This window comes from Aythya ferina (assembly GCF_964211825.1).
Source record: "Aythya ferina genome assembly, chromosome: 1".
Taxonomy (NCBI): domain Eukaryota; kingdom Metazoa; phylum Chordata; class Aves; order Anseriformes; family Anatidae; genus Aythya; species Aythya ferina.
In genome coordinates, this window is record NC_140296.1 from 67152601 (window position 1) to 67175515 (window position 22915).

Genomic DNA, 22915 nt, shown 5'->3' on the forward strand with positions numbered 1-22915 from the left:
ATATAGCAGGAAAATTTGAGTTCAGGTTTTCAAACTCAGCAAAGTGTGTATTAAAAGCAAATTTTAGGTGACAATGCCCTCAGCATCCTAACATACTGCAACTTCTTCTCGCAGTGTGGTAACGTCATTCAAGTATCACCACCACGAGCACATCACTTCCCCAAAAAGCCAAGGGAACAAGGGAACACACAGCTGCGAGAGCCGTGGTTGGGCAGAAATGCCTCTTTCCTGCCTTGTTCCTCTGTGCTCTCCCAGAAAAAGCAGGACAGGGGGACAGAGACAGAGGTGTAAAATAGATCCAAAGATCGGCTGATTTCTTAAGGGTTAATGTAGCGTGTCTTGACAGGGGAAGTAATAGTTTTGAAGGAAACAAAGAAGACGGATGTGTCAGGGTACTTGGATTGTGACTGAAGCAAACATAAATAAACCTAGAACAATCACACACAAGATTTATTCACAGACACTCGTCTGTATAGGATATGCTTCAAACCAGCAGATCTTACACAGGTTGGGTTATACAGTATTTTTGTTTATAAGGCAGACTATAGAGTAAGCTCTATCAAACGATGCTTTCCAGTAGCTTATATTTTTATCAGTGTCACACATCAAAAGGACACACAACAGGTTGTTGGTTTTCTTTTTAAATGTTCCTCGATTCATCTTTTCTTTTTACACATTTCATGGCGTACCTGCAGCTGAGAACTGAGCACGCAACAAGCCAAGACAGGTGCAGCTGCTCGAAACAGAAACAAAGCTCCACGATGACACCAACACACGGCTCTCTGCACCTGTATCAGCATAATGCAGCCAATGCATTCACTTGTCTAGGTGTGTGTCCCTCCGTAAGAGAGTCGGGAGAACCAGAAAGCTCCTCCAGCAGCATCAGATGGCTTCTGGAGCCTCAACGAAATTCTGAATGGCTTTAATGAACAACACAGGGGCCACTGTGCGAAACCTCATTTAACATTCCCTCTCTCACATGCGCAACAGAGCAAAGGCTGACTTCCCAAACAAACCAACCCAAAAGGAAATGTAAATGGCTCCACGCCACCTGTGAAGAAAGCTTAACAGTGCACCACATCAAGTTGCTTAACAGCAGAATAACCTTGTGCAATAACTCTCTGGAGCCAACGAGTCTGGAACCTCAAGCTTTATAAAACACATTTTCCATCAGCGCACACAAAACAAACACAACAATCACCACCGCCCTTCTTCTCCCATTGCTGAGTCGTCTGCTGTTGCATTCAGTGAGAGGCAAGGCCAGAAGCTGCCCCAAGCTGCCTCCTCACCTCGTTAATTCCCGTGTCACACACACACTGCAGTCCCCCTGCCATCCACACACACTCTCTGCATGTTATTCCTATTTCTCTACATTGCAAGAGCATTTCCCATTCTACATATTCAGACACAGAAGATGTCTTTAAACCCCAGTAGCAAATGATGTCTTGGTTAGAAAGCTGCCAGGCTGAAATAACTGCAGCAGAGGGAAAGAATGTCATTTGTACAAACTGCACAAAACATTCATACAGAGCTCCCAAACACTGAACACGAGAAGTTTCCTCCAAACCTGTACAACATTTTAGAAGGAGGAAGGACAGGGACAAGCATGCACAGGGTGTTGTGGGGAAAATGATTCACTCGCAGAAACTGTAGACTCAAGAGAGGTGAAATGATGGAAAACCCACTGACTTCAGTCAAGTCAGGACTTCCCCCTCAACACACAGGCTGCCAAGAAAAGCTTTTTGCTGTGCCATACCAGATGGAGGAAAAATCATGTTGAATAGTTAACTTTACCAGAAATTGTCACCAAGACGTTCAGCCCTTCAAGTACATCCATTTGCTGGAATCTTCTTCGATTGATGAGCGGATAAACCTTCCCCTGACCACTTCTGTCTAGCAGCATCAGACCACTTTCAGTGCCCACTAACAAGTTCACTCCTAGATGAAACACAAACAGAGATCCAAGTTAGTAGGCAGATTTTCCACGTACTCTGACGAAACGATGCTTTACACGGCAACCGTCTTGTTTCAAGCAAGCCTAACCACTCCTAGAAGGCTCTCTAAATTACCTGCACCCAGTGACTGCTGACACAAAAACTGCAGTGCACAAGAGAGTAAGAGACTGGTACACCATGAAGGACTTTCTGGAGCACCAATTTCCAAACAAAAAGGTACAGTAACGCTGGAGATGGGGGATGAGGCATGACATGGTTCCCAAGATTATGTATTCTGAAGGATGTGTTAGCTGTTGATTAGGGGGTCTGCAACTGGAGGTTTTAGACAAGAGCATTGCAATAAAGCACTGGGAGGGGTTTGGTCCCCATTGGAGGGCCGGATTGTGGTGGTGCAGCCCTCCTGTAAAAAGACAGGCACAGGGCTGGTCCTCAGCTTCCCAACAGCTTTTTCCATCTGAATCTTAAAACTAGAGGAATTGTGTTACTCCTGTGTTTCCATGGATCTCTCCTAAAGGTCAAGCAAATACAAACTAAAAAAAAGTAAGTAGATCAGTTTCAATATATGAAAAAGTCCACACATCCACTGGAAACCTGTTTATGAGTACAGAGAGCCTTAGTATTTACAATCAATTGCATTCTTTTAGCATATATATAAAATACATTAAAAGGTTTAAAAAGTCTATTAATAGATTATCACTCTTAAATTTCATAACCATAATTATTACAGTGTTTCAGTCCCAGACCCCACAAACTACGCAGAGACAGGTAAAATACAGTACAGGGAAACAAGCAGTTTGATTTCCATTAGATTTCTATGTCTCAATCCCAATGTAAAACTTGTTATCCTTCAGCGTGATAAACTAATGAAACAACAAAGAGAAACTCATGCGAGATAATCATAATTACTTTGCTCAGTGCCTTAATCCCACGGCAGACAATGAATCCCTAGATACAGATAGATTGGTGCTGAAGGTCAGGTACTGGCTGATTATATATTGAACTCTTTCTAATGCAGGATGTGTCCCAGGACGCAGGAGGCTGCATCTCAGTACCTAGAGCAGTGACAAGCCTTCTCATGGCATTCAGAGACAGCACTGCTCACCAAGGCTGCCCGCCTCCAAGGCACGAGGCACGCTACCTAAACACCATCCTCGCTACCATGCATGGGGGAGGTTTGCAGAAGGGAGGGCACGCTCACTTCAAGCTGGGAAGAGGAGGAAAGGAGAGCGAGGCACAGGGTGCAGCAGCACCAAACTGACCGAGGGAGCACCCAGTCTCTTTCCTGCAGCTCCAGGACAGCGCGATTAAAGCTGCAAGTGATTCAGCTTTGATACATATTTTTGCTTTTTTTTTTTCGGTGTGGTTTACAGTTCAAACAAAGCCACATGCACACTGCTCCCTCACGGTCTCTTCCCCTCTTCATGCACCAGGGCTCAAGTGCTTCTGCCTCCAACCTCTCCCTCCTCCTCTGCTGCCTGGCACTTGTTCCTGCTCCGAGCTGGCCTCCGCACCCCATCCCTAACCCCTTTCCTCAGCTATGCGCATTTCAGGATGAAACTAATGAGGTACCAGCGCTGGTGGCAAGCTGTGCCTGGATTTTCAAATGCAGACATTGTCTTTATTCACAGCCAGCCAAGCTCTTCTACCTCCACCCTACAATTAAGCCGTTCTAATTTTTCAAACAAATGGGAATGCTTCCTGAAAAAAGCATAGGCTCTCTGTAAAGGCTGAGTGTAAAAAAATTGTGATACGGCATCCACATCGTTAACATCAACCTCCTCCGCTCAATACTAGAAAAAATAGCATCACAGGCCTCATACAACCAGCAACTTACCAGATACTAGGGCATTACCACTGGTAAAGCCAAAGGAAAACAAAGGACAAAGCCCCCCTCTTTGCTGCTAAGAATCATCATTATAAAATGCCCTCATTTGCTTAAGGGAAAAGGAAGCTAGACCTTATCAAGAAATAAGCACGTGCACCAAGCTGATACCACCATCAGCTTAGCCCTAAATGTTTAACAAGGAAGCGCTTTGTTACAGCTATAAAACACCTCTAGGATTTTACACCTACATTTTAAATCATCGAAACAGTCAGATACATAGATCAAAGAAATAGAAAGCCATTAACACAAATTGCTATTGGCAAAACAAGGCAGATCAGAGGAGCTGTGAGTCATCTTTACCGAGCCCATACAACTTCTCTCTGCCTTCACCCTCTCAGACTCTGAAAGTTTACACCTGCACAGGTCTCCTCATTTTACCAGGGAATTATTCATATGAATACATGCAGAAATAGCACGGGGTAAAAATTCTTACCAGTAAACTTCGGAAAAAAAGAAAAATGCAGATTGGAAGATGATAAGGTGTCAGAAGAGCTATCTAACTGACATGGCTTTGCAGGCAAGAAGGCTAGGTCAACAGTGCTGTTCCAAGTAACAAGAAATGTAGGGAATAAGCTCAAAAGATAACTAAAGCCTCGCAAAGAGCTGTGAAAATGTGAACAAGAGAAGTGCCCTGTCCTACCTGTACACACACCACGTGGCTCAGGGGACTGGACAAATCTCTTCTTCATAGTCTTTGAAGTTAAATGCCCTTACAATGTGTCTACTTTAGGAATACTATATAAGCATTGACATAATTGACACAAGCACCACCTCTTAACATCTAGATAATGAAAAAATTGAAGTGGCCCCATGGATCCTGGCCAGAGAAATTACAGAGCAGAGAAAAACTTTCAGCCTGGTGTTGCAGGGATCCTGACCGATTGTCTGACACTGGTATAAGTTAGCCCTTGTGACAAGTAGGCCAGAAATATAGGGTCAGCTGACATCCATACCCAGCTTCTCTGTGCACTAACCACCCTTAAAGAAAGGAAGGCAACTCTCACACTGGAAAGTGTTCCTCCTACCCTTCTATTTTCCTTCTTCCTTCCTACATAAACTGATGACTGAGTTGGAAAGTCATCTTACGAAATGCTTCTTCATCAAGTGCTGTGATAACACGTTAGCATCAAGAAGATAGCTATTTTTCAAATGGAATGCCCTATGTGCATTAGATGCACAACACAAATACCACCACAAGCATCCAAAAGCTGCAGGAAATGTACTAGTTGGGGTTAGAGAGAGCTGAAAAGGTCATGCCAGCAAGCTGAATGAAGTCTGAACTCTTTCATTTAAAGAATATATACTGTAGTGAGAACTTACATTGAAGCAGAAGCAACATACTGTAAAAACATAATAAAAATAATCAGCTTTTGCAATGAAGTGAACAAACACTGAATAAATTCAGAGAAACAGCTGTCTTCAGAGAGATTTTCTCGAAGACTGTAGGTCCTACTGGCAAGTCTGCATCTCAACACTGCAGGAGGCAAGTGAGTAACGGGTTTTTCTTACCCCATAAGGCAGCGCACAGTATCTCAGAATTGAATCTCTTCTTGTATTTGCGAATCTCTGGGGTATCGCTCTGTGGTCGCGTATTTGTAGGATTCACATTGACAACTGATCCTTTCCGCGTTGGGTCTTGCCTTATTGCCTCTGATCTCATTGCTTCACTAGAAAATCCTACTGAAGAAAGAAAAGTAACGTGCATGTAATATCCCTCACGTGAGAAGCTTTGGCCACATATTCCTTACACCAAACAACCCAAATCAGTAACTGAGAATATTGAGCAAGCCTTTTTTTCTTTTTTTTTTTTTTGTAAGAAATGTAAATGGAAAAAGAAAAACTATGCAATCCATTGCAAATCAAATAAAAAGCATGATGGTAACATTCGTAGTACTTTAAAGAGCCACTGAAGTCACTGAACCCTTTTTCAATTGTCGTCTTCAGCTACTTTACTTACCCACAGAAGTCACAGTTGTCCCACTAGATGGAGAAATCTGTAGTAATCTGGGGTCTATAAAAGGTGTAAAGGAGGAGGAAGATTTGTGTTTCTGGAGTGTGTTACTAGCGGACTGAGTCTGCAATGTAAATTTCAACTTTATTAATATTAATGACAATAAAAAGCAAGGATAACAACAACCAACATTTTGAAGTCACTACAGAATTATGCTGCATAGCCTCCCCAAGCTTGATTTACAGATACATAATGCTCTGCAGGCACCACACCTGAACATATGCACTCTGCACATGTTACAGTGAATTGCAATTAGCTACACCTCCATCCCTGTCACCTCAGCTGCCAGCGAAGATTTTTGAGTGGCCACTACGATCAGGCACAGAGCGAGGGAAAGTCTCTTTTTTTTCAAAATCTGCTTAAATGTATGCCTACTACCTCATCTGCAAGCTGTCCACTACATTCAACTCTTGTACTGATGAAGCATGTTCTAAAATGAGCTAGTTATGGAGTAAGTTAGGAAATTTGATCTCTTGGCTTGTGCAACAAAATCAGAACCATCTGCGATCAAGCATTCACTTCTGTAATGGTTTATGTTTTCACTGTCCACTACTGTTCGTTCTCCCTATTTTGTTTAACCTGAGCCTCTTGCCAGAAAGCTGCAGCAGGTTCTTCCACCTTTTTTTTGACAAAGCAAAATATTAAACCTGTATCGAACAAAGGGGCTCATTAGTGTGGAAGGTGTAGCAAACGGTGATATGAAGCTATGAATATGTAGTGGATAAAATCACTGGTGCTTGCCGAGTTATGTGGTCTAAACATGAAAAAAACATAAAGAAAGGAAGAAGACGAGTGAAACAATGAACTGTTAAAAGTGGAAATGGAACGACTGAAAAACCCTTGCCAGTTTAGTATTATAGTGACAACATCGCACGCTGAAGCAGAATGGGACAAGTAAAAAAAAAAAAAATGTATTATATATACACAGGGTGTGCACGTGGGTGAGTTATACCAAGCAGTACTGGGTTTTTGCTCAGCTTTATGCAAATGTAGTTAGGGACTTCATCGTCGTCAACTGATCTTCAACCTCTGATCTTTCTAAGGCTCTACTCTGCACAAAAAAACAGCGATGGGTCCTTGTGAGCACATCACTCCCCTGCACAGCTAAATACCAAGAGGCTCCTTCACCACCAGCCGCTGCCGCTGCCTCCACTTACCAGGCTGAGTTAACTGAGCCCTGCTTATTTATTGCTTAGATCAAAGTAAGGAGCAAGCCTATCTGTGGATCAATCAACTGATCTCTCTAACCCACGGAAGCGTGCTTTTACAAAGATCAAAGGCGAACGAAGCATAGCTGAAAATGAAATATTATGCTAACTGAATTTCCAGGAGGAAACCCTCCCGCCCACCCTCCTGTCCGAGGCATTTTTCATCCCATGGTAAAAACGTGCATTGCCAAGAGCCCACCCAGCTCACCGCAATCTATTCTTCTCAACCCAACTCTTGTGTACTACACGGCAGGATGACTCTAGCCCGAGAAGCAGCTGCTTCTTTCCACAAAGCTTCCCTCCCCCTGTACCACTCGTTTTGGGCACAGACAGGTCCCTGAACGCCAGGCTGGCCACCCGCTGGGAGTGGAGCAAGCATGCTGGGTTCCCAGCTCACTGCTAGAGGTAGCAAGGCAGGGATGATGCCCTTCATTCACACATGTGCATCTCCTCTGATGCAAGGGGCTACACGTGTGTGAAGGACAGGGTTTGCCCAGCTCGGTGACTAAGGGCAGGCACCGTTCCTGGCAGTGCCCTTGGACCGGTCCAGGACAGCAGGAGGGAGCTTCCCCAGTGGCAAAGCTTTGCTTCTCCAACAGACCCAAGCAGTGCTGGTGGAGAGCAGTGATATTTACACAGCTGTGTTTCAGAGCACAAACATTTCTCCCCACTCGTTATTCCAGAACAGTAATACCCAAGGATTTTAAAACCCTCCCGGGCAACACCTGATACGTTCACCCAAGCCCACGTGGCAAGTTTTTAAAGAGCAAAATCCCTCCGTGGCAGCTTCCTCTCCCAAAGGGTGAGTTTCCACAAGCAGCTCCTTATACGTGCACAGTTACTAGCCCAGCCTCTACTGACAAAGCCAAAATTAACCACTAATTTTTAAGAGGCACACTGCTTGCAATTAGCCTGCTCCCAGAATAAAACAGAATTAACAAAATAACGAGCACTGGCTAGAAAATACAGCAGTCAAGTTTAGTTTAAAACAAATGCCATGCAATTAATGACTCACTAAAGAGGAAGCAAAAATAGTAAACTGGCAAGTTTGGCGTGGGACTGCTCTAGAGTTAAGGGCTTTTTACACAGAACTGAAATGTGTTATTTTGGGGTGGGAACAAAGGTGACAGGGAAAAAAAAAGCAGGGGAGATTGGCTGGAGTTCCTTTGCAAACTAGCTACTAGGCAATGCTGCTATAACCCTACGAAAGCAGCCAGCTGTGGTGTAAGACATACCTCATTAGTAGTTAGCTTGTCCTGGGGTGTCTGTGGGGACATGGTGGGTGTCGGCTGGCTGGAGGATGGGGAGGAGGAGGTGGAGGAAGTGGAGGAGGAATGGCTTTGCTGTAAGAGATCTGGCAAGAGGTGAATGCGACCGGCAAAGCCATTGCTCTCATGATGGCTGGCACGCTTTTTGTCAACTGTACTCTGTAGAAAAAACAGGCACACTTGTCTTGCTCAAGTGCTGCTTAAAGGCCTATATCCCTAACAACCTCTCTCCTTCTCTCCCTCGCTCTCTTCCTACCTTTTTTACATTTAGTTTTTAAGTAAGCTGATCATCCATGCCTTGATGCCTGGATTGAAAGGGAAAGTGGGCAGAGCTACTAGAATTCTGCAAATTTCCACCCTTTCTGGCAGGCAAAAGCTTAGTTCACGTGGTGGACTTGCACAGCCAGTTCCAGTAATGAACAGAAGAGCAACTGTGCCGGTAAGTCTTCCACCACAACGCAGACAAGCGCACTTTTGGAGGTGGGGGAGGATTTCTGCCCTATTGTTTTGTTTAAAACTAACTTAAATCCTACAGAGATATGAGCATTGACTGTCTGGTGAATGCCTTCAGCTAACTATTTAAAACAATAAGCATGAAATCTTCATTTTCAAACCAGAGGGCTCAATTAAGGAATTGGCATTCAGTTGTGAAATTCAGAAAATGCGATTACCGAGGAAACTCCTATAAGCTAGCATGCTCATTAACATGAGCTCATTTAAAAGCAGGGCATCATTATCTTTCACAGGCAGAAGAATGCGGTATTTTCAGAATTAAAGGCAACAACACAGCACTCTAGCTCTGTCCACATTCTCTGCCTTGCCACCTGTTTTGCTTCTCCATTCCCCCACGCTAACCGTGACATGAATTTGTGTGTGTGTGTGTGTGTGTGTGAGAGACAGAGAGAATGATCTGGGTGGTCTGTACGTCCTCAACTACAGGTTTGGAAGAATTTTTTTTAAAAACCCTAAACTCTTCCCCCCAGGCTCCTCCCCAGCCCCACTCCTGAGAGCCACACTTTGTTCTACAGTAAAACTACACTCAACTTCCTCGCTCCAGGTACCTGCTTCACACACCTGTAGCTTTTCTACCATTCTCTCCCACAGACTTTGAGGTATTCTGCATGGTGCTGCCATGGGTGTCACTAGAAAGCATGCAAAACAGTAGCAAGGGGTGAAGGGCTACTCTCCTCTTTGCATGCATCAAACATCTTGCTCATCTGAAATTCACTACAGCTGTGTCTTGATAATACAAACAACGAATATAATGTAGAAACAGCATGGGTGAATGAGCGAGTGGGTTAATGAGCACAGAAAAGGTGCAACACTGCGCAGGGAAGGAAAAGCAATACCTGTCGGACAATTAAGGTGCCCTCCTTAGAAGGAGTCAAGGCAGGTTCGCTCTCTACATCGTCGTGGACGATCATGGTTTTCACTGACTCTGTTTCACCATTGCTCAAGTTCAGTGTTGACCTATTCGCCAGACAAGAAATAATCAGGATGAGATAAGAGCATTTATGTCATAACTTTCACTGCTCCACAGCAAGGCAAAATCAAAATTATTTTAAGATTGTGACCAGAGTGGAATATTTACATAACCTGCCTGCATAAGCTTCTCTGTCATTAAAAAAAAAAAAAAAAAAAAAAAAAAGTAAAGAATTTGTTAAACACTGATTCTTCTTTTATTACAAATCAAAAGGAGAAGAGGGAAAGGATTTGCTGAGAAACCCATTTCCCATTTGCACAAATGACTTAAAGAGACATATCTGCTAAATGGGCTCCTAAATGTTCAGAGATTGAGTTTGAAAAGACTACCTTCACTGCTTGAAAATGTGAGCGTACAAGGCTGCTATGCCTTGCTCGCAGATTGGTGTGAACTTTATGGTTTAGTGGAGGACTTATGGTTTAGTGGAGGACTTGTTAGGGTTAGGTCAGAGGTTGGACTCGATGATCCTGAGGTCTCTTCCAACCTAGACAATTCTGTGATTCTGTGAACTAATATACAAGCCAAAATGCCCAATGTCAGTTTCTTTCAGCTCCCTAGAAGTACCAAAAGAAGCAAACCACAGAACTAACACTGCTCGGACATCGTCTGGTCCAGAAGTAGATTCATCTGCTCCTTCTTGTTCCATATCATCATCTTCCTCATCCGTTGTCCCTGACTCCTCACTTGAGGACGAATAATCCGTCACCTTATGTGGAGGCCGCACATCCTCTACTGCTCGCAATTCCTTTGCCAATGCAGTTAAATCCTGATGGAAGAGGGAGGAAAAAATTGAAGTTGCAGTCAGAGAAGAAGAGTTTGCAAGACAGCGCCACTGGATTAGTGGCCAAGGTTGCTCGCTTGTCCACTGCTGTGTTTCCTTAGCCCCAGCAGCACTGTTTCCTTTGATTTATTCATTCTTGACAGTTACCAAAGCTTTCTGATAAACTGGAGCACCTACAGGGTCAACCTAAGAAGGCCATGCAATATTATAAAAAAACGCATATAATCTGAGTCCAAACTGTTCTGATTAGGACTTCAGTTTATCCCACTACACCATAAAGGTACGAAAGACATAAATAAGCACCCAGACCCACTTTGACAGGGTGGTTGACTGTTGCAGTTCATTTTTCTTAACTTTGTAGGTAAATAACATCCACCACAAGAAACTCTGGGCAGCAAGATAGCAGAAAGAGTCTAGGAGTTATTGAGCTGCCCGAGGCGCAGCATATTTGGACAGTTGCAGACAGATGATCACCTTGAAGCCTTTTGATCCATTTCCAGTTTCATGGACATGCTCTAAGGAGTTCACCCAAGAGGGCAGATTCATTAGGCCTGGCTCAGCCACACACAACTGTCAAACAGTACAGACATAAGCTGCTTTTCTGTCTGCAGCTTGGAGCGTGGGTAAAACATGTTTGCAGTCACTGCAAGCTGCTCTCAATTGTATAGCAATGATTTATTTAGCTGAATACAGTTTAGAGCAAGTACTTCACACATTATACTACTGGAAGTGAAGGGAGGACCAACTTCCATGTTTCTTTAAAATAGCAGCTCTGAGGGATTTGGCTGCTAGTGCATTATCATGATAGCAAGAGAAAAAAGTTATAAGGAAAGTTGGAAGTACTGCAAAATCCTACGGTGATCCCCTGCATACAAAGAACTGTCATCAACTGCAACAACAACCAGCTTAGGAAAACATCAGAAAATAACGTTTTAAAGTCTTACCACTTCTCCCTGCACCATTCAGCACAGCATTGATACATTCAGGTCAAATGCATTATCATTGGTCCAGCCACAGCAAGGAAGCACAGGATTGAAAGAAAGAGAAAGGGAAAGGTTAGGAAGAAAGCAGATGAGAGAATAGAAATCAATTCCCAAGGCAGAGCAAACCTTATTCTTTAAGGTATTGTGATGTGTAAAAGCAACTGCATCACCCAGAATGTACTGCTGGACCCACAGGCACAAACTGCAGCTCAAGCTGAAGTTCACTCCCGATGACACCACGAATGAAAGCTCACACTGCATTTTGTGGGCCTACCTGAACACGTGGGGGAACAGGGGAAAGCAGATGCAACTTACAGCAGGCTTGATAGGTCTGAAGACTTCCTTTTTCTCTTCAGGCTTTTTAGGTGCACTTTCATGACGCTGTGATGGCGAACCCTCTGATTTGGATGATGCTGCATGTGCCAAGACCCCAAAAGGAAAACAAAACAAAACAGGGATTCACCAGGAAAGTAAAATACATTTTCTTATTCCACTCTGGAGTGAGGAACAGAGGTGAGAAGGCTACCAAAGCAGTGCTTGAGAGCAAGACACCAGTTTCACTGGTTCATTGTTACATTTTCCCCAAAAGACTAGGCAAAAAAATATTGCTAAGCTGTGATCTCTACAGGTGCAGCTGACCTCTGACTGAAGCCAAACCAAACTGTCCCACAACTGTAAATCAATGTGGTTGCAAATACTGTCTCATTTGCAGAAGGGATTGGGTCTGCAGGTGATTGAAACTGCCTAATTTGACTGAAGCCACAAGCTGACAAGCCTGTATTGGCATTCAGCGTGCCCCATCTCAGACCCATCCTTAGCAGACTGCACCCCTTCAAAAACCAAGGTGACAGACAACGAGCATCAAAAGGTGTAGCAGTGACTCAGCATGAATTAGAGGAGAAGGAAACACATTTCCTTGATGACTTCTGCATGATCCATGTTTCCCAAACAGGCATGCATAGCAAAGAAGGGTACTGGAAGCTAACCAGCCCTCAATACTGCAAGCACCAAGGTCTATCCCACTGAGGTTACCATCCTCCATTACTGAGTGTTGCACAGTCAGTAAATTTAAAACCTGGTGTTATGGTGGGTGGGGAGGGACTTACATCTCATCCGGAACCGCTCTCCAGACCCACTCTGAGAGCCGGGGTGCGAGCCAGGCTGGGAGCCAGAGTTGCTTGAGCCCGAAGAGCTGCCACTGCCCGGCCTTGGTACGAGCTTCTCCACCCTTTCCCACAGCAGACGAGGCTCTATATTGCTGTATCAGGGGAGGGAGGAAAGCCTTTGTTACACACTTCAGTTTCAGATTCCTGTTTCTAAACTCAAATTTCATTCTTAGCGTTTTGCTAATAATCAGTCTGAAAGAAAACTAAACACTGAGCTGAGAGCATCAATGATACATCACAGCCCAAGCAGTGGCTCCCTTTGAAACACTCATTACCTTATTTAGGGTGGTCAAATAAAAAGTTTAGGTGGGTTTAAGCAATTCATTTTATTAGGAATTGGCTACCTGCCATTCTTATGTATCTAACCCAAAGTGGACAGTTCTCTCCAGCTGGATGCAACAGGTTTACAACTGGCACTGAAGTGCCCTGCCTACCCAGGCACAAGCCAAAAAGCCAACATAGCCTGTTGCTCTCAGAATGCCCTCACCCGTGATGCCAAAATCTGGGGTGGCCTGTCCACTTGGCTTTGCTGAGCTTAGGAAACACCCCGTTTCTCCCCCTTCCTGACTTCAGATGTTTTGCATCACAGTTCAGGGATTCTTCTGCCTCTCAAAGTCTGGTTCTGGCTGAGAGGCTGGAAAGTTTCTGCGACCTCTTCACTTTAGGTCTTACAAACACTTCTGCTGCCAGTAATCCCCACAATAACCCAAGATGACCTGTTGCACCGAAGGCATGATGTTCACGAATGGCCACGTTTTTTCAGTAATCTTAAGGATATTTTGAAATTATTGCAAAAGTTATAGGACAAGCAACTCAAAGAAGGAGAGGCAAGAGGAAATTTAGCCAGTGTTTGTTGGCACACATGATCCACCAGGGGAAATTAAGATTCATCACTACGAAAAGGGGATCCAAATCCTTCTTCCTTCCACATCCAACAGACAATGCCAAAAGCTCTCTGAAAAACGCCCGTCTTCCCATCAGCCTTTTCCTTCCAACACAGGAAAGGCAAGGACATGTAGGCTTACAAACCTCGTGGAGTTTCTTTGACCTGCTTGGTTATTTTGCTGCCCACTGCCCTGCAGTGGAGAATCACGACGAGACAGGACTGGTGATCGGGACGTTGTTCTCACAGGTACCTTGGGAGAAAAAAGGTTGTGTTAAACCCATGAAGAAGAGAGAAAGAAGAGGAAGATTAAACCTCTCCTGCTACAGAATATATTCTTAAGATTTTAACACTGCTCATTCTATGTCCGAGTTAACATCAAAAACCAAAAGCTATAAAGAAATACCCACAAACCCCAAAGCCTTAGTTGGGATGCTGTTCAGATTTTGAAGAGAACTCCAAGTTTAGTCTTAACATTAAGTAGTGTTTAACAGCTACCACACAAACACATACACACCTCACTACCCTCCAACTACTGAGACATTTGCAAAGAATACAGCATTTTGACTGAAGCAGGGGAGGCGCAAAGCAGTTTGCTGAAACAGCATGAGAATTAGGAGAATAAGCTCAGGGGAACCAAACAAATGCCCAGGAATGGATCAGCAGAAGGCAGAGACTGGTGGGGGAGCAAGAATATATTCGGAAGAAGCAAATCCCAGTGGATGGAAGGGGGTTGGGAGGAGAGGAGGAGGAAATATTGAATGTTTCCTTTTTGTTCAGTTCCGTCTCAATTTTTAGTACTTGTATGATTCATAGTTTGGGTTGCTAACACATGAAGAAGAAAATTAACTCTGAGCAATAACCTCAGGGATATTTTAAATTCTTTCTGGAATATGGTAATGATTTGTTAATTTTGCATAATAAATTGTCTCTCTGCAATAGCTGCATTCTATAAATAATTGCCAATTTTATACAAAGCTTCAATATTGTACTGAAGGTTGATTCTCATTAACCCGTTGACTTAATGCCTGCGTTGTGATCTGACTTCGGAAATACTAACACTGGCACGAGGGCACGGTCTTCCCAGTGCCCAGATTATGACATGCTTTAAAAAAAATCATCATCATCATAAAGAAATAGCACACATCTGTCTTTCTACTCCTTACCCTTGGAGGCACCTCGTCACTGTCTGATCTAGCCCAAGCCTTTTGGGTGGGGTCGGGTACCTCCGACTTAGAGTCAGAACTCTGATTTAGCACTTCACTGCGTGAAGGTGGATATGGGTCCTGGGAACGAAGATGGTGATGAGCAAATTTGGGAGAAGGGTCACTGAAGGAATGGGATCGCGAGACAGGGGAAACATTGTTCTTGAGAGATGCCAGATGGGACCACTGTACCTTACAAGAAAACAAAACATAAAACATTCAATGCGCTCAGTATAACTGGCTGTCCAATCAACACAGAATAAAGGCAGGTGGGGCGGGCAGAGACAAATTGGTTATGGCATTAGGTAAGCGTGGGGTGGAATCAATGCATTTAAAAGCAAGGCAAGCGCCCAAAGAACGTAACAGACTGAAAATACAGCACATTTGTGTGAGATACGCTCTCCACATACACGTACACTAGTGCCCAGAAGAAAACGGGACCTGATATCTGCACCATGAGCCTGGGGCTGAAGGCCACCCAAGACAGGAGTCATCATCTGTCCCCCAGTCTTCCGTGGGCTTTGGCCAGGTCTCATGGCAGCACTGATGGGTTGGGGAATTTGAAGCAGATTTCCAATTGAAAAAAAATGTGCGAAATTAAAGAATGCTCTAAAGTGTGCAAACCAACAGACATTTACGTTATCTAAGAAATTTGGAAACTAGATACAGTTCCAAACTTTTGGAGAACAGTTGTAACACAAAAGCCTTTATTCCTTTATAGTCATTGCAATATATATATATAAAAACCATAATATATATTGTATATTGTATATTGTATATAGTATACATATGGACAATGCATATTATACATATACCATATATGTACCATATACTGTACATATATACATATTTATTCACAAACTCAACACACACGTACACACACACATATTCAATTACAGATACACTAAGAAGGCACAACAGTGACTCCAGAGCTAAAAATCCATTGGGGTTTCCTTTGAAATACATACTGACCCTTCAGCTACTCCTTCTTTGTGCATAAACCCATGTTTCTAATTTAATTTCTGAAGCTAAGGAGGAGGAAGTGTCACAACTGAGGAACATACTGCTTTTGCACCTAGTAATTAATCAAGATTTCACTTTCAACCCTGGTTTCAGTAGGCTGGTTGTATTTGTTTTTCTATGATTATTATTTCCTCAATTTTCATACACACAGCTGTTGAAGTGCCTGATTATTCTTAATATGAGTGGAAGATCAGACTTTAAAAGTAACTGGCACAGAGAGCATGAAGATGCAAGTCCAATATTTTGAAATAATCATAGAGGTTTGAATAAAAGCCAGGAATTAATGAGTAAGAGATGAAGTTCTGTCCTGATTTCTCCCACTCTCGTCTGCAGAAATTCTCCTGCTGCCCAAAAGAGTTTCAATGCCTAATCACAACCACGGATGGGTTTACTTTGTACTGTCATCAACAGTCTTACGTAGGAGAAGAAAATTCTGCATGGAAACAGAGGAACTCAATATAGAACTAGACTGTTTAATTTAGCATATCTCAATAGCTTCGAGCATATGGTGTATTTGTAATTTTTAAACTTTAAGTTATTTTTTAAATGTGTGCTATAATTCCCATGAGGTACGATTACCGAGCTTTGCAAGCTTCCATTAGCAAACAACAGAATGACAGCAACCATGTTGCTCAGTGGTTTCAGCCTCTTTTTCATTTTCCAGGGGTGGTACAGAACTCTGTTCAGCAAGCATAAGCCTACTGACAACAAACTTGCTTTTCTTAGTCATGTTTCATGCATCTCTTTGAAGCAGTGATCATTCTATTAAAAAACATTTTTTCGGTTAGCTTTTTTCCCCCATTATCTTAGAAGACTAAGCCAGCTCACCGCTTTCCTGAACATCCTCTTTGGCGGTAAATATTTTGCACAGATCAGATTCTGAATTGTAGAAATATACTGAAACTATGACCAGTACTCAGCCAACCATTCCACTGTTGCACAGATAATAAGATAATGCAACAGTAGTCATTAAAAAAAAAAAAAAGGGAAAACAAACACACAAATCCATCAGTTTATCAGTACAATAAACAAAACCATACAGAGATAATCTACTGAATAAGCTGTTTTGTGTAACAGTGCTACTCTTTACATAAGACTTCCTATGTGCCAAGATCTGCAAATCTGAAGGAAACGTGTTGGGACTTCTGCACTTCCTTCAGGCTCACCAATATTTTCCTGGGCACTTACTTGGGGCTCCATTGGCCTCTGCAGGGCAGGCTGAGCAGGTTCTGAGTTTCCATTGGAAAAGGACTCTGATCTTGAAGGCACTGGTGGCTCCAACACTTTGCCCATCTGCTTTGACTGTGCTTCAGGGGAGCCCTGATTCGTTTTTCTAAATCTCTCCTCCACCTAGAACAAAATAAATGCAGGTTAAGTCTAGAATCAGGAAACCAATTACAGTAGAAATACGAAGGTGACCACCTCCCTTTCTTTACCATGGAGACCAAATATGTTTGAGGCTTGGCAGGATATTTTTCCCTGCAGCTTTCACCAGCAATGTAAAACAGAATGAACTGTCCCAACATGGCAAGTACGGCATATGGGAATCCATACTAGGAAAGAGGTTACAGTGGGCAGTAAAACGTGAAGTGATATAATGAGAGACCACCAGGATACTTCCTTCTGCCTAGACTAGTTACTACCCATCAGTAGACATAGATAACAAAAAGAATAAGTGAAAACAGCAACAACTTTACAATATAAAAGTACATTTTCCTTACTGCAGTTACCCACCTTACTAAACTAAAGAGAAGTTATATTATTTGATTATCTGCTTTCCTGTGCTTGTCTCTTTGGCAGTGCAAGAAGAAAGAGGGTATGCTTCTCTATCCAGTAATACTGGAGGCAGTTCAGCTTTAGATACAGAACTGTAGGACTGCTCATCCCCTCTCTTATCAGATAGTCCCAAAATGACATCTAAGTGCTGCACTCTGACCTCAGACTGCAGAGAACAACCCCCGCAACTTATTTCTGGTTCTCAGAGACATGTAGAAGTGACTGTACGCTAACCTACAGAGCTTTTCCAGAGGAAGACTAAATCAGAAAGTGCAAGTCCTCAAACAAACATCAAGCAAGGTCCCCATGCAGAAACGTCACATCTTTCAAGCCCACGGCATCCAGAACAAAGCAAGTGGTACGAAGGGAAAGAGATGGAGGGAGGCTACAGGCAGAAAGGACAGACCCTCCCGTTTCCTAAAACAATCAATTGCTGGAATCACGGCAGCATGCACCTTTCTGCCAGAAGAGTTGCTGCTGAGGAATGCTAAACTCCCAGCACTTTATCAAAGTGTCAGAGAAAGATCAAACCAGTAGCTGGGGCTGAGATTCGTTTGTTGAGATGCTGCTCATGAGATCTGCTTTAACCCATGTGCCTGGAGGATGAAACCAGTATTGGGGTGATTCCCTAACTGCTCCCTAGCAGCAATGGCATGATGAGACTATTTATATATCCATGCTGGAAGACAGAGGCAAGTCTCCAGGACTCCTTAGCGAGGCTGCTTTACAAACCTAACCTGCCTCTGCTTTCTAGACTTTGAGGACAGTATCAGATTGCCTGCGGGAGCAACCAGACAAGCTTCTGGCAGGTCTACACAAAATACACCGTGTCTTGGGGAAAATGACAAGAATGGAGTCAAGCATCTTCAGCATACAATCATTTTCACCACCATGTCAGCCTCACAGAGCCATCCTTTAAAGTACAAAAATAGGCCAGACTCCTCTCGGTCTCCTTCTTATGAATAGAATAAGGAAAAGCCCCAAGTCTTTTTGTCTGAAGGAACAAGCTTTCATGTCTCTAGCTGTAAATGATAGGAGGTTTCCTCCACAAAGCACATAAACTGTGACAGCCACATCTCCTCAAAAACAAGCAAGATGTGAGAAAGAGATAGTCAGTTATTCCCTTGACAGAAACAGTCCCTGTTCCAGTCATCTGACTGTCTGGACCAGAAAACAGTATTAAGTTTCATTTCTTGCTCTAAGCTTCCTTCTGTTTCCCAGAGCCAATCTTAGAAGTCATTTTCTTTATATCCTCATTGCAGCTGGAATGGGTAAAAAAAGGAAAAACAAAAAACACCACAACAACATCACGATTTGCCAGAACAGGAGAGATGGCCCATGTTGGCTTAGCATCGTGATGGTCAGCATCAGTGGATGGAGACTTTCTCTGGACAGAGTTTTTGTGAAAGTAGAAGGCACAGATTACTCACTCTAATTCACTATTTTATGTCCAAAAGTACATCAGAGTTGATGTCTGCTTTTTGATATTAACTGGTGTTGCTCCAACTGCCAGGCACAGAGAGATGACAGCTATATTTCTGACTACTGACTCAATTTTTTCTTTGCCCTCACTTTACTCTTTCTAACTTTCTAAGGTCTTTGAATCTTTAGGAGTTTATCTCCTTTTCAACTCTGAAAGGAAAATGAGAGGTGGATAACAGAGACGGTTCTGCACCCCTCCAAAGCCCACCCTCAGGCTGGAAAGGAGTTCTAGACTGACACTGTGCTTTCACCAAGGCGGGCCAGGAATGAGCACCAGGACAGGAAGGGAGGACTGTTCCACACTTGCACCACAACATGCTGTACAAGTCTGAACTTCTTCCAGAAGAGAGACACATACCAGCTGCTTCAGCCAAGAGGAACAGATGAGATAGCACAACGTGGTTTGTGAAGAACCGGGACAATAGCATCCATGAGAAAATGAGTTTGTGCTCATCAAGTCCAAACAGCAACACTTCAAAGGCAGTGAAGCACTACTGGACAAAGGTGGACTGAAAGCTATTTTATCAGGTTCAATAGCCCCGAGGATTTTTTTTTGTTCTTGTTCCAGAACGTATTTACCTAGTTCCCACACGCTGGTGATGAATGCCGTTAAGAGTTTTGACCAGTATTGCCCAGTCTAGTGGTTTGTGGGCAGTGTGATGCTCAAGGGAAGCACAAGAACAAGACCGCTGAAAAAGAGCCAAGTATGCATCAGAGGCAATTACTTGCTTAGCGATGTTAACCGTGGAGCAATGAAGTCAGGGGACCACTCACTGAGACAAACAGCACTCTGATGATTTCAGATTGACTTCTGAGTGCCCAAAGTCCAAGAAGGCAGCACCACAGAGTTTCACAAAGGCAGGGATGTCATCTCAGCAGAGAATACTTAACACTTCAGAAATTAAATTCATGAAATTCATGTCTGTGCTCATGAGAAGCAAATTTCCAAGAGCATGGGCTAAAGCACCTACAGGTGGTGTGTGTAAGCATCCCACATAGGTTTGCGCTCTCTCAATTTCCAGGCCTCAGTACCTGCCAGCGACACGGATTGACAACTGTACCAGTATTTCCTGTGAAAACATCTGATAAAGTGCAGATGGGATTGACCTGATACTTCCACTGTCAGTTCCCTTTAGTCTGCAGCACTTCACAACTCCTTTTCACTCTTTACACCTAAAAACCCTGACCTACAACGATAGCAGAAGTATTCAGAAGTACCCGGGTTTGGAAACCAGTGGCCAAAAATTAGGGATATCCTGCTCTTTAAGAGTGACACCCTGGTCTCCAACCATACAGCAGCAGAACCGTAGTCACCATGATGCCAAGAGGAAGGGACCGAGGAGCAGGTAGCATATTCCTGGCCACGTGCAGGACTTACCTCACGCGCTCTTTCAGCAGGCTCATAGTGGGGTTTTGGCTCAGGGGTATGATAGCTTTGCTTATTTCTTTCTTGCTGCTGCTGTTGCTGCTGCTGCTGCTGTTGTTGCTGCTGCTGCTGCTGTTGCTGCTGCTGCTGCCTCCTGTGATCGTGCTGCAGCGACAGGAGGTAGGCTTGCTCCTGCTGCAACTGGCGCTGGAGTCGCTCTGCCTGTCGATGCTCCTCCATCTCTCGCCATCTGTATTCCTTTGAGAGAACGCGTGAGTAATTCAAGACATGACGTGGAAGGTATGGTAGACATGTCCCTATCCATCCCGTTAAAAATGCACCTTTCTGGTTGCTGTTGCTCTTTTTTTTTTTTATTTTTTTTGGATTTATTTCATTGTTAAAGTGTAACCAAGAGCTAAGTCGGACCAATATGGCACGTGTCTCACGTTGGGAAAGTTGAGAGTGTACTGCTAAGGTTCACATGATTGGAGAGTTATGTCAAAACTGGTTTTTATTAAAAGAAAAAAAATGAGTTATTTATACTAAATCCAGCGTAAATTCATAAAACAATGATTTAAAACAACACTAGGCCATTGTATCCCGGGGTAGATTTACATATCATGTGTGCTTTTGATCTGCAACATAAGCACTCTAGTTCGTCACTGAATGCCAAGGTCTGTTCAGAAACTCGACCGCCAAACCAGAACTGTTCCACTTTAACATAAAGCCTCCTCTTACTGCCCAGAAAGCAGTGTGACCTTACAGCACTTCTCATATGTGCCTGTCAGCCCACGACGCTAGCATAAATGGCCTTTTAATCGAGCTCCTTTGTTGTCATACTGTCAGTGCAGCTGTGCCTGACTGAGGGAAGCCTAGGACTGGCCGGATAAATGGATCCTATAGCTACTGAACAAAACAGATACAGTGCTTTACCAGTAACATGGCCTGCTCCTGGAGCAGCTGCTGCTGTAGAATTTCCAAGTGCCGCTGCTCCTCTTCTAGCTGTCGCCTGATATACTCCTGTCACATAGAAATTACCCAGCAATGAATTTATTCAAAAGGAATGCATCAGAACCCCCTGGGTGGCACACCACACGCTACTTCCCCAGTTCAGCTTTAACGAGAAACGCACTTCAGGAAGGATTAGTGCCTGCAGAACAATTTAGGGAGCCCTGTCTACCGAGCATCGGATTTTGGCCCCTTCCGTTCCGAAATTTGGACTCCTGCAAATGTTGCCGGCACGGGCCAGAGCTCATTCGTGGCTTTGGGAAGGGATTTCAGGAAGCAGCAAAATGCACTCGAAGGTTTTGGAAGAGTTAAAACACAGCAAGTCTGACTCAACACAGCCAACACAAAGTCACATGCAAGTCGTATTAAACATTAGTTTGTTGCGCTGGTGCGATGAACTGTTAGCAACAGCTAGAGCCAGGCTTAGTGTAGGTCGACCTGGTGCAAGCTTCCCCGAAAAGGGGCTCTGCCAAGTGCAGCTCAGACCTGCCCTGCCATCTCCCCTGCCGCCCTCACCAGAAGCTTCTCCTGAGCAGACGCCGCCAGCCTTGCTGAATTATGCGATGAGTTATGGCACAAACAAACATCCACCAGGAAACGGGTATTAGACCAAAGTCGCTCGCTGTTGCGCTCTAGCCGCCTCTCACCTGCAGCCTCAGCGGGCCCAGACGGTTGCCCACCGCTTCACCTGACCCCCCTAAATACGGACTCGACCCCTGAGGCACCAAAACCCAAGCTGGCCACATCCTGTCATGCAATTAATGGAGGTACGTAACACATGCATGCGCACACACGCAAGCGCACACGCACGCACGCACACGTTTACAGTGTATGCAGAGAGAAAGAAATGGATCTGTGATGCAGTGATGGGAGCTGTAGGGAGTCTTGCGACGGACTGGTGATGTATACACTGTGCTGTCAGCACGCACGCTGGCTGAGCCATGGTTTGGGTGACAACAGGTCTAAGAAGGGACACGTCTTCTCTCAAAAGGAAAAATAAATTTGCAGTGGTTCGGGCTGACCACACCAATTAACCGTTTGTCATTATTGGCACTGTGCGTAATTAGCATTTCAACAGTTGAAAAAGCAGCTGGGGGAATACCCGGTGTCTGCCCAAAAGCAAATTGCTGTGCTGCAATTAGATGTTTTCCATATTTATTCCCACTGGTTAGTCTTCTCTCCTTTTGACTCAAAAATCTTTGACACGAATACAAGCACAATAAAATTCCCCAGTAACAGGATCACCAATGATCACAAACACCGTGACTTTACGTAAGAAAAATTAGGCACGTCAGGCCAAAACTAACACTCCTGAAGGTAATGGGAAATTTATAATGAGCCTCCAGGAGAGTAGTTTGGGCTCTTTATTTAGGATCAGGATTTTGCAGTTCATGCAGCGTAATTATTACCCTGATTATGACCCCGATTAGAG

At 43.9% G+C, this 22915-nt stretch overlaps 1 protein-coding gene across 1 annotated transcript in view; it reads right to left on the reverse strand.

Annotated features, from left to right (window-relative positions):
• MAP4K4 (mitogen-activated protein kinase kinase kinase kinase 4) overlaps positions 1–22915 on the reverse strand; it is a 136390-nt gene that overhangs the window by 12417 nt on the left and 101058 nt on the right. The window contains 13 exon segments of the mRNA XM_084526747.1: positions 1795–1938; positions 5350–5520; positions 5798–5915; positions 8295–8486; positions 9677–9797; positions 10401–10576; positions 11890–11987; positions 12681–12832; positions 13770–13876; positions 14790–15020; positions 17040–17201; positions 20488–20733; positions 21409–21495. Of these exon segments, the coding sequence (XP_084382873.1) occupies positions 1795–1938; positions 5350–5520; positions 5798–5915; positions 8295–8486; positions 9677–9797; positions 10401–10576; positions 11890–11987; positions 12681–12832; positions 13770–13876; positions 14790–15020; positions 17040–17201; positions 20488–20733; positions 21409–21495 (2005 nt within the window).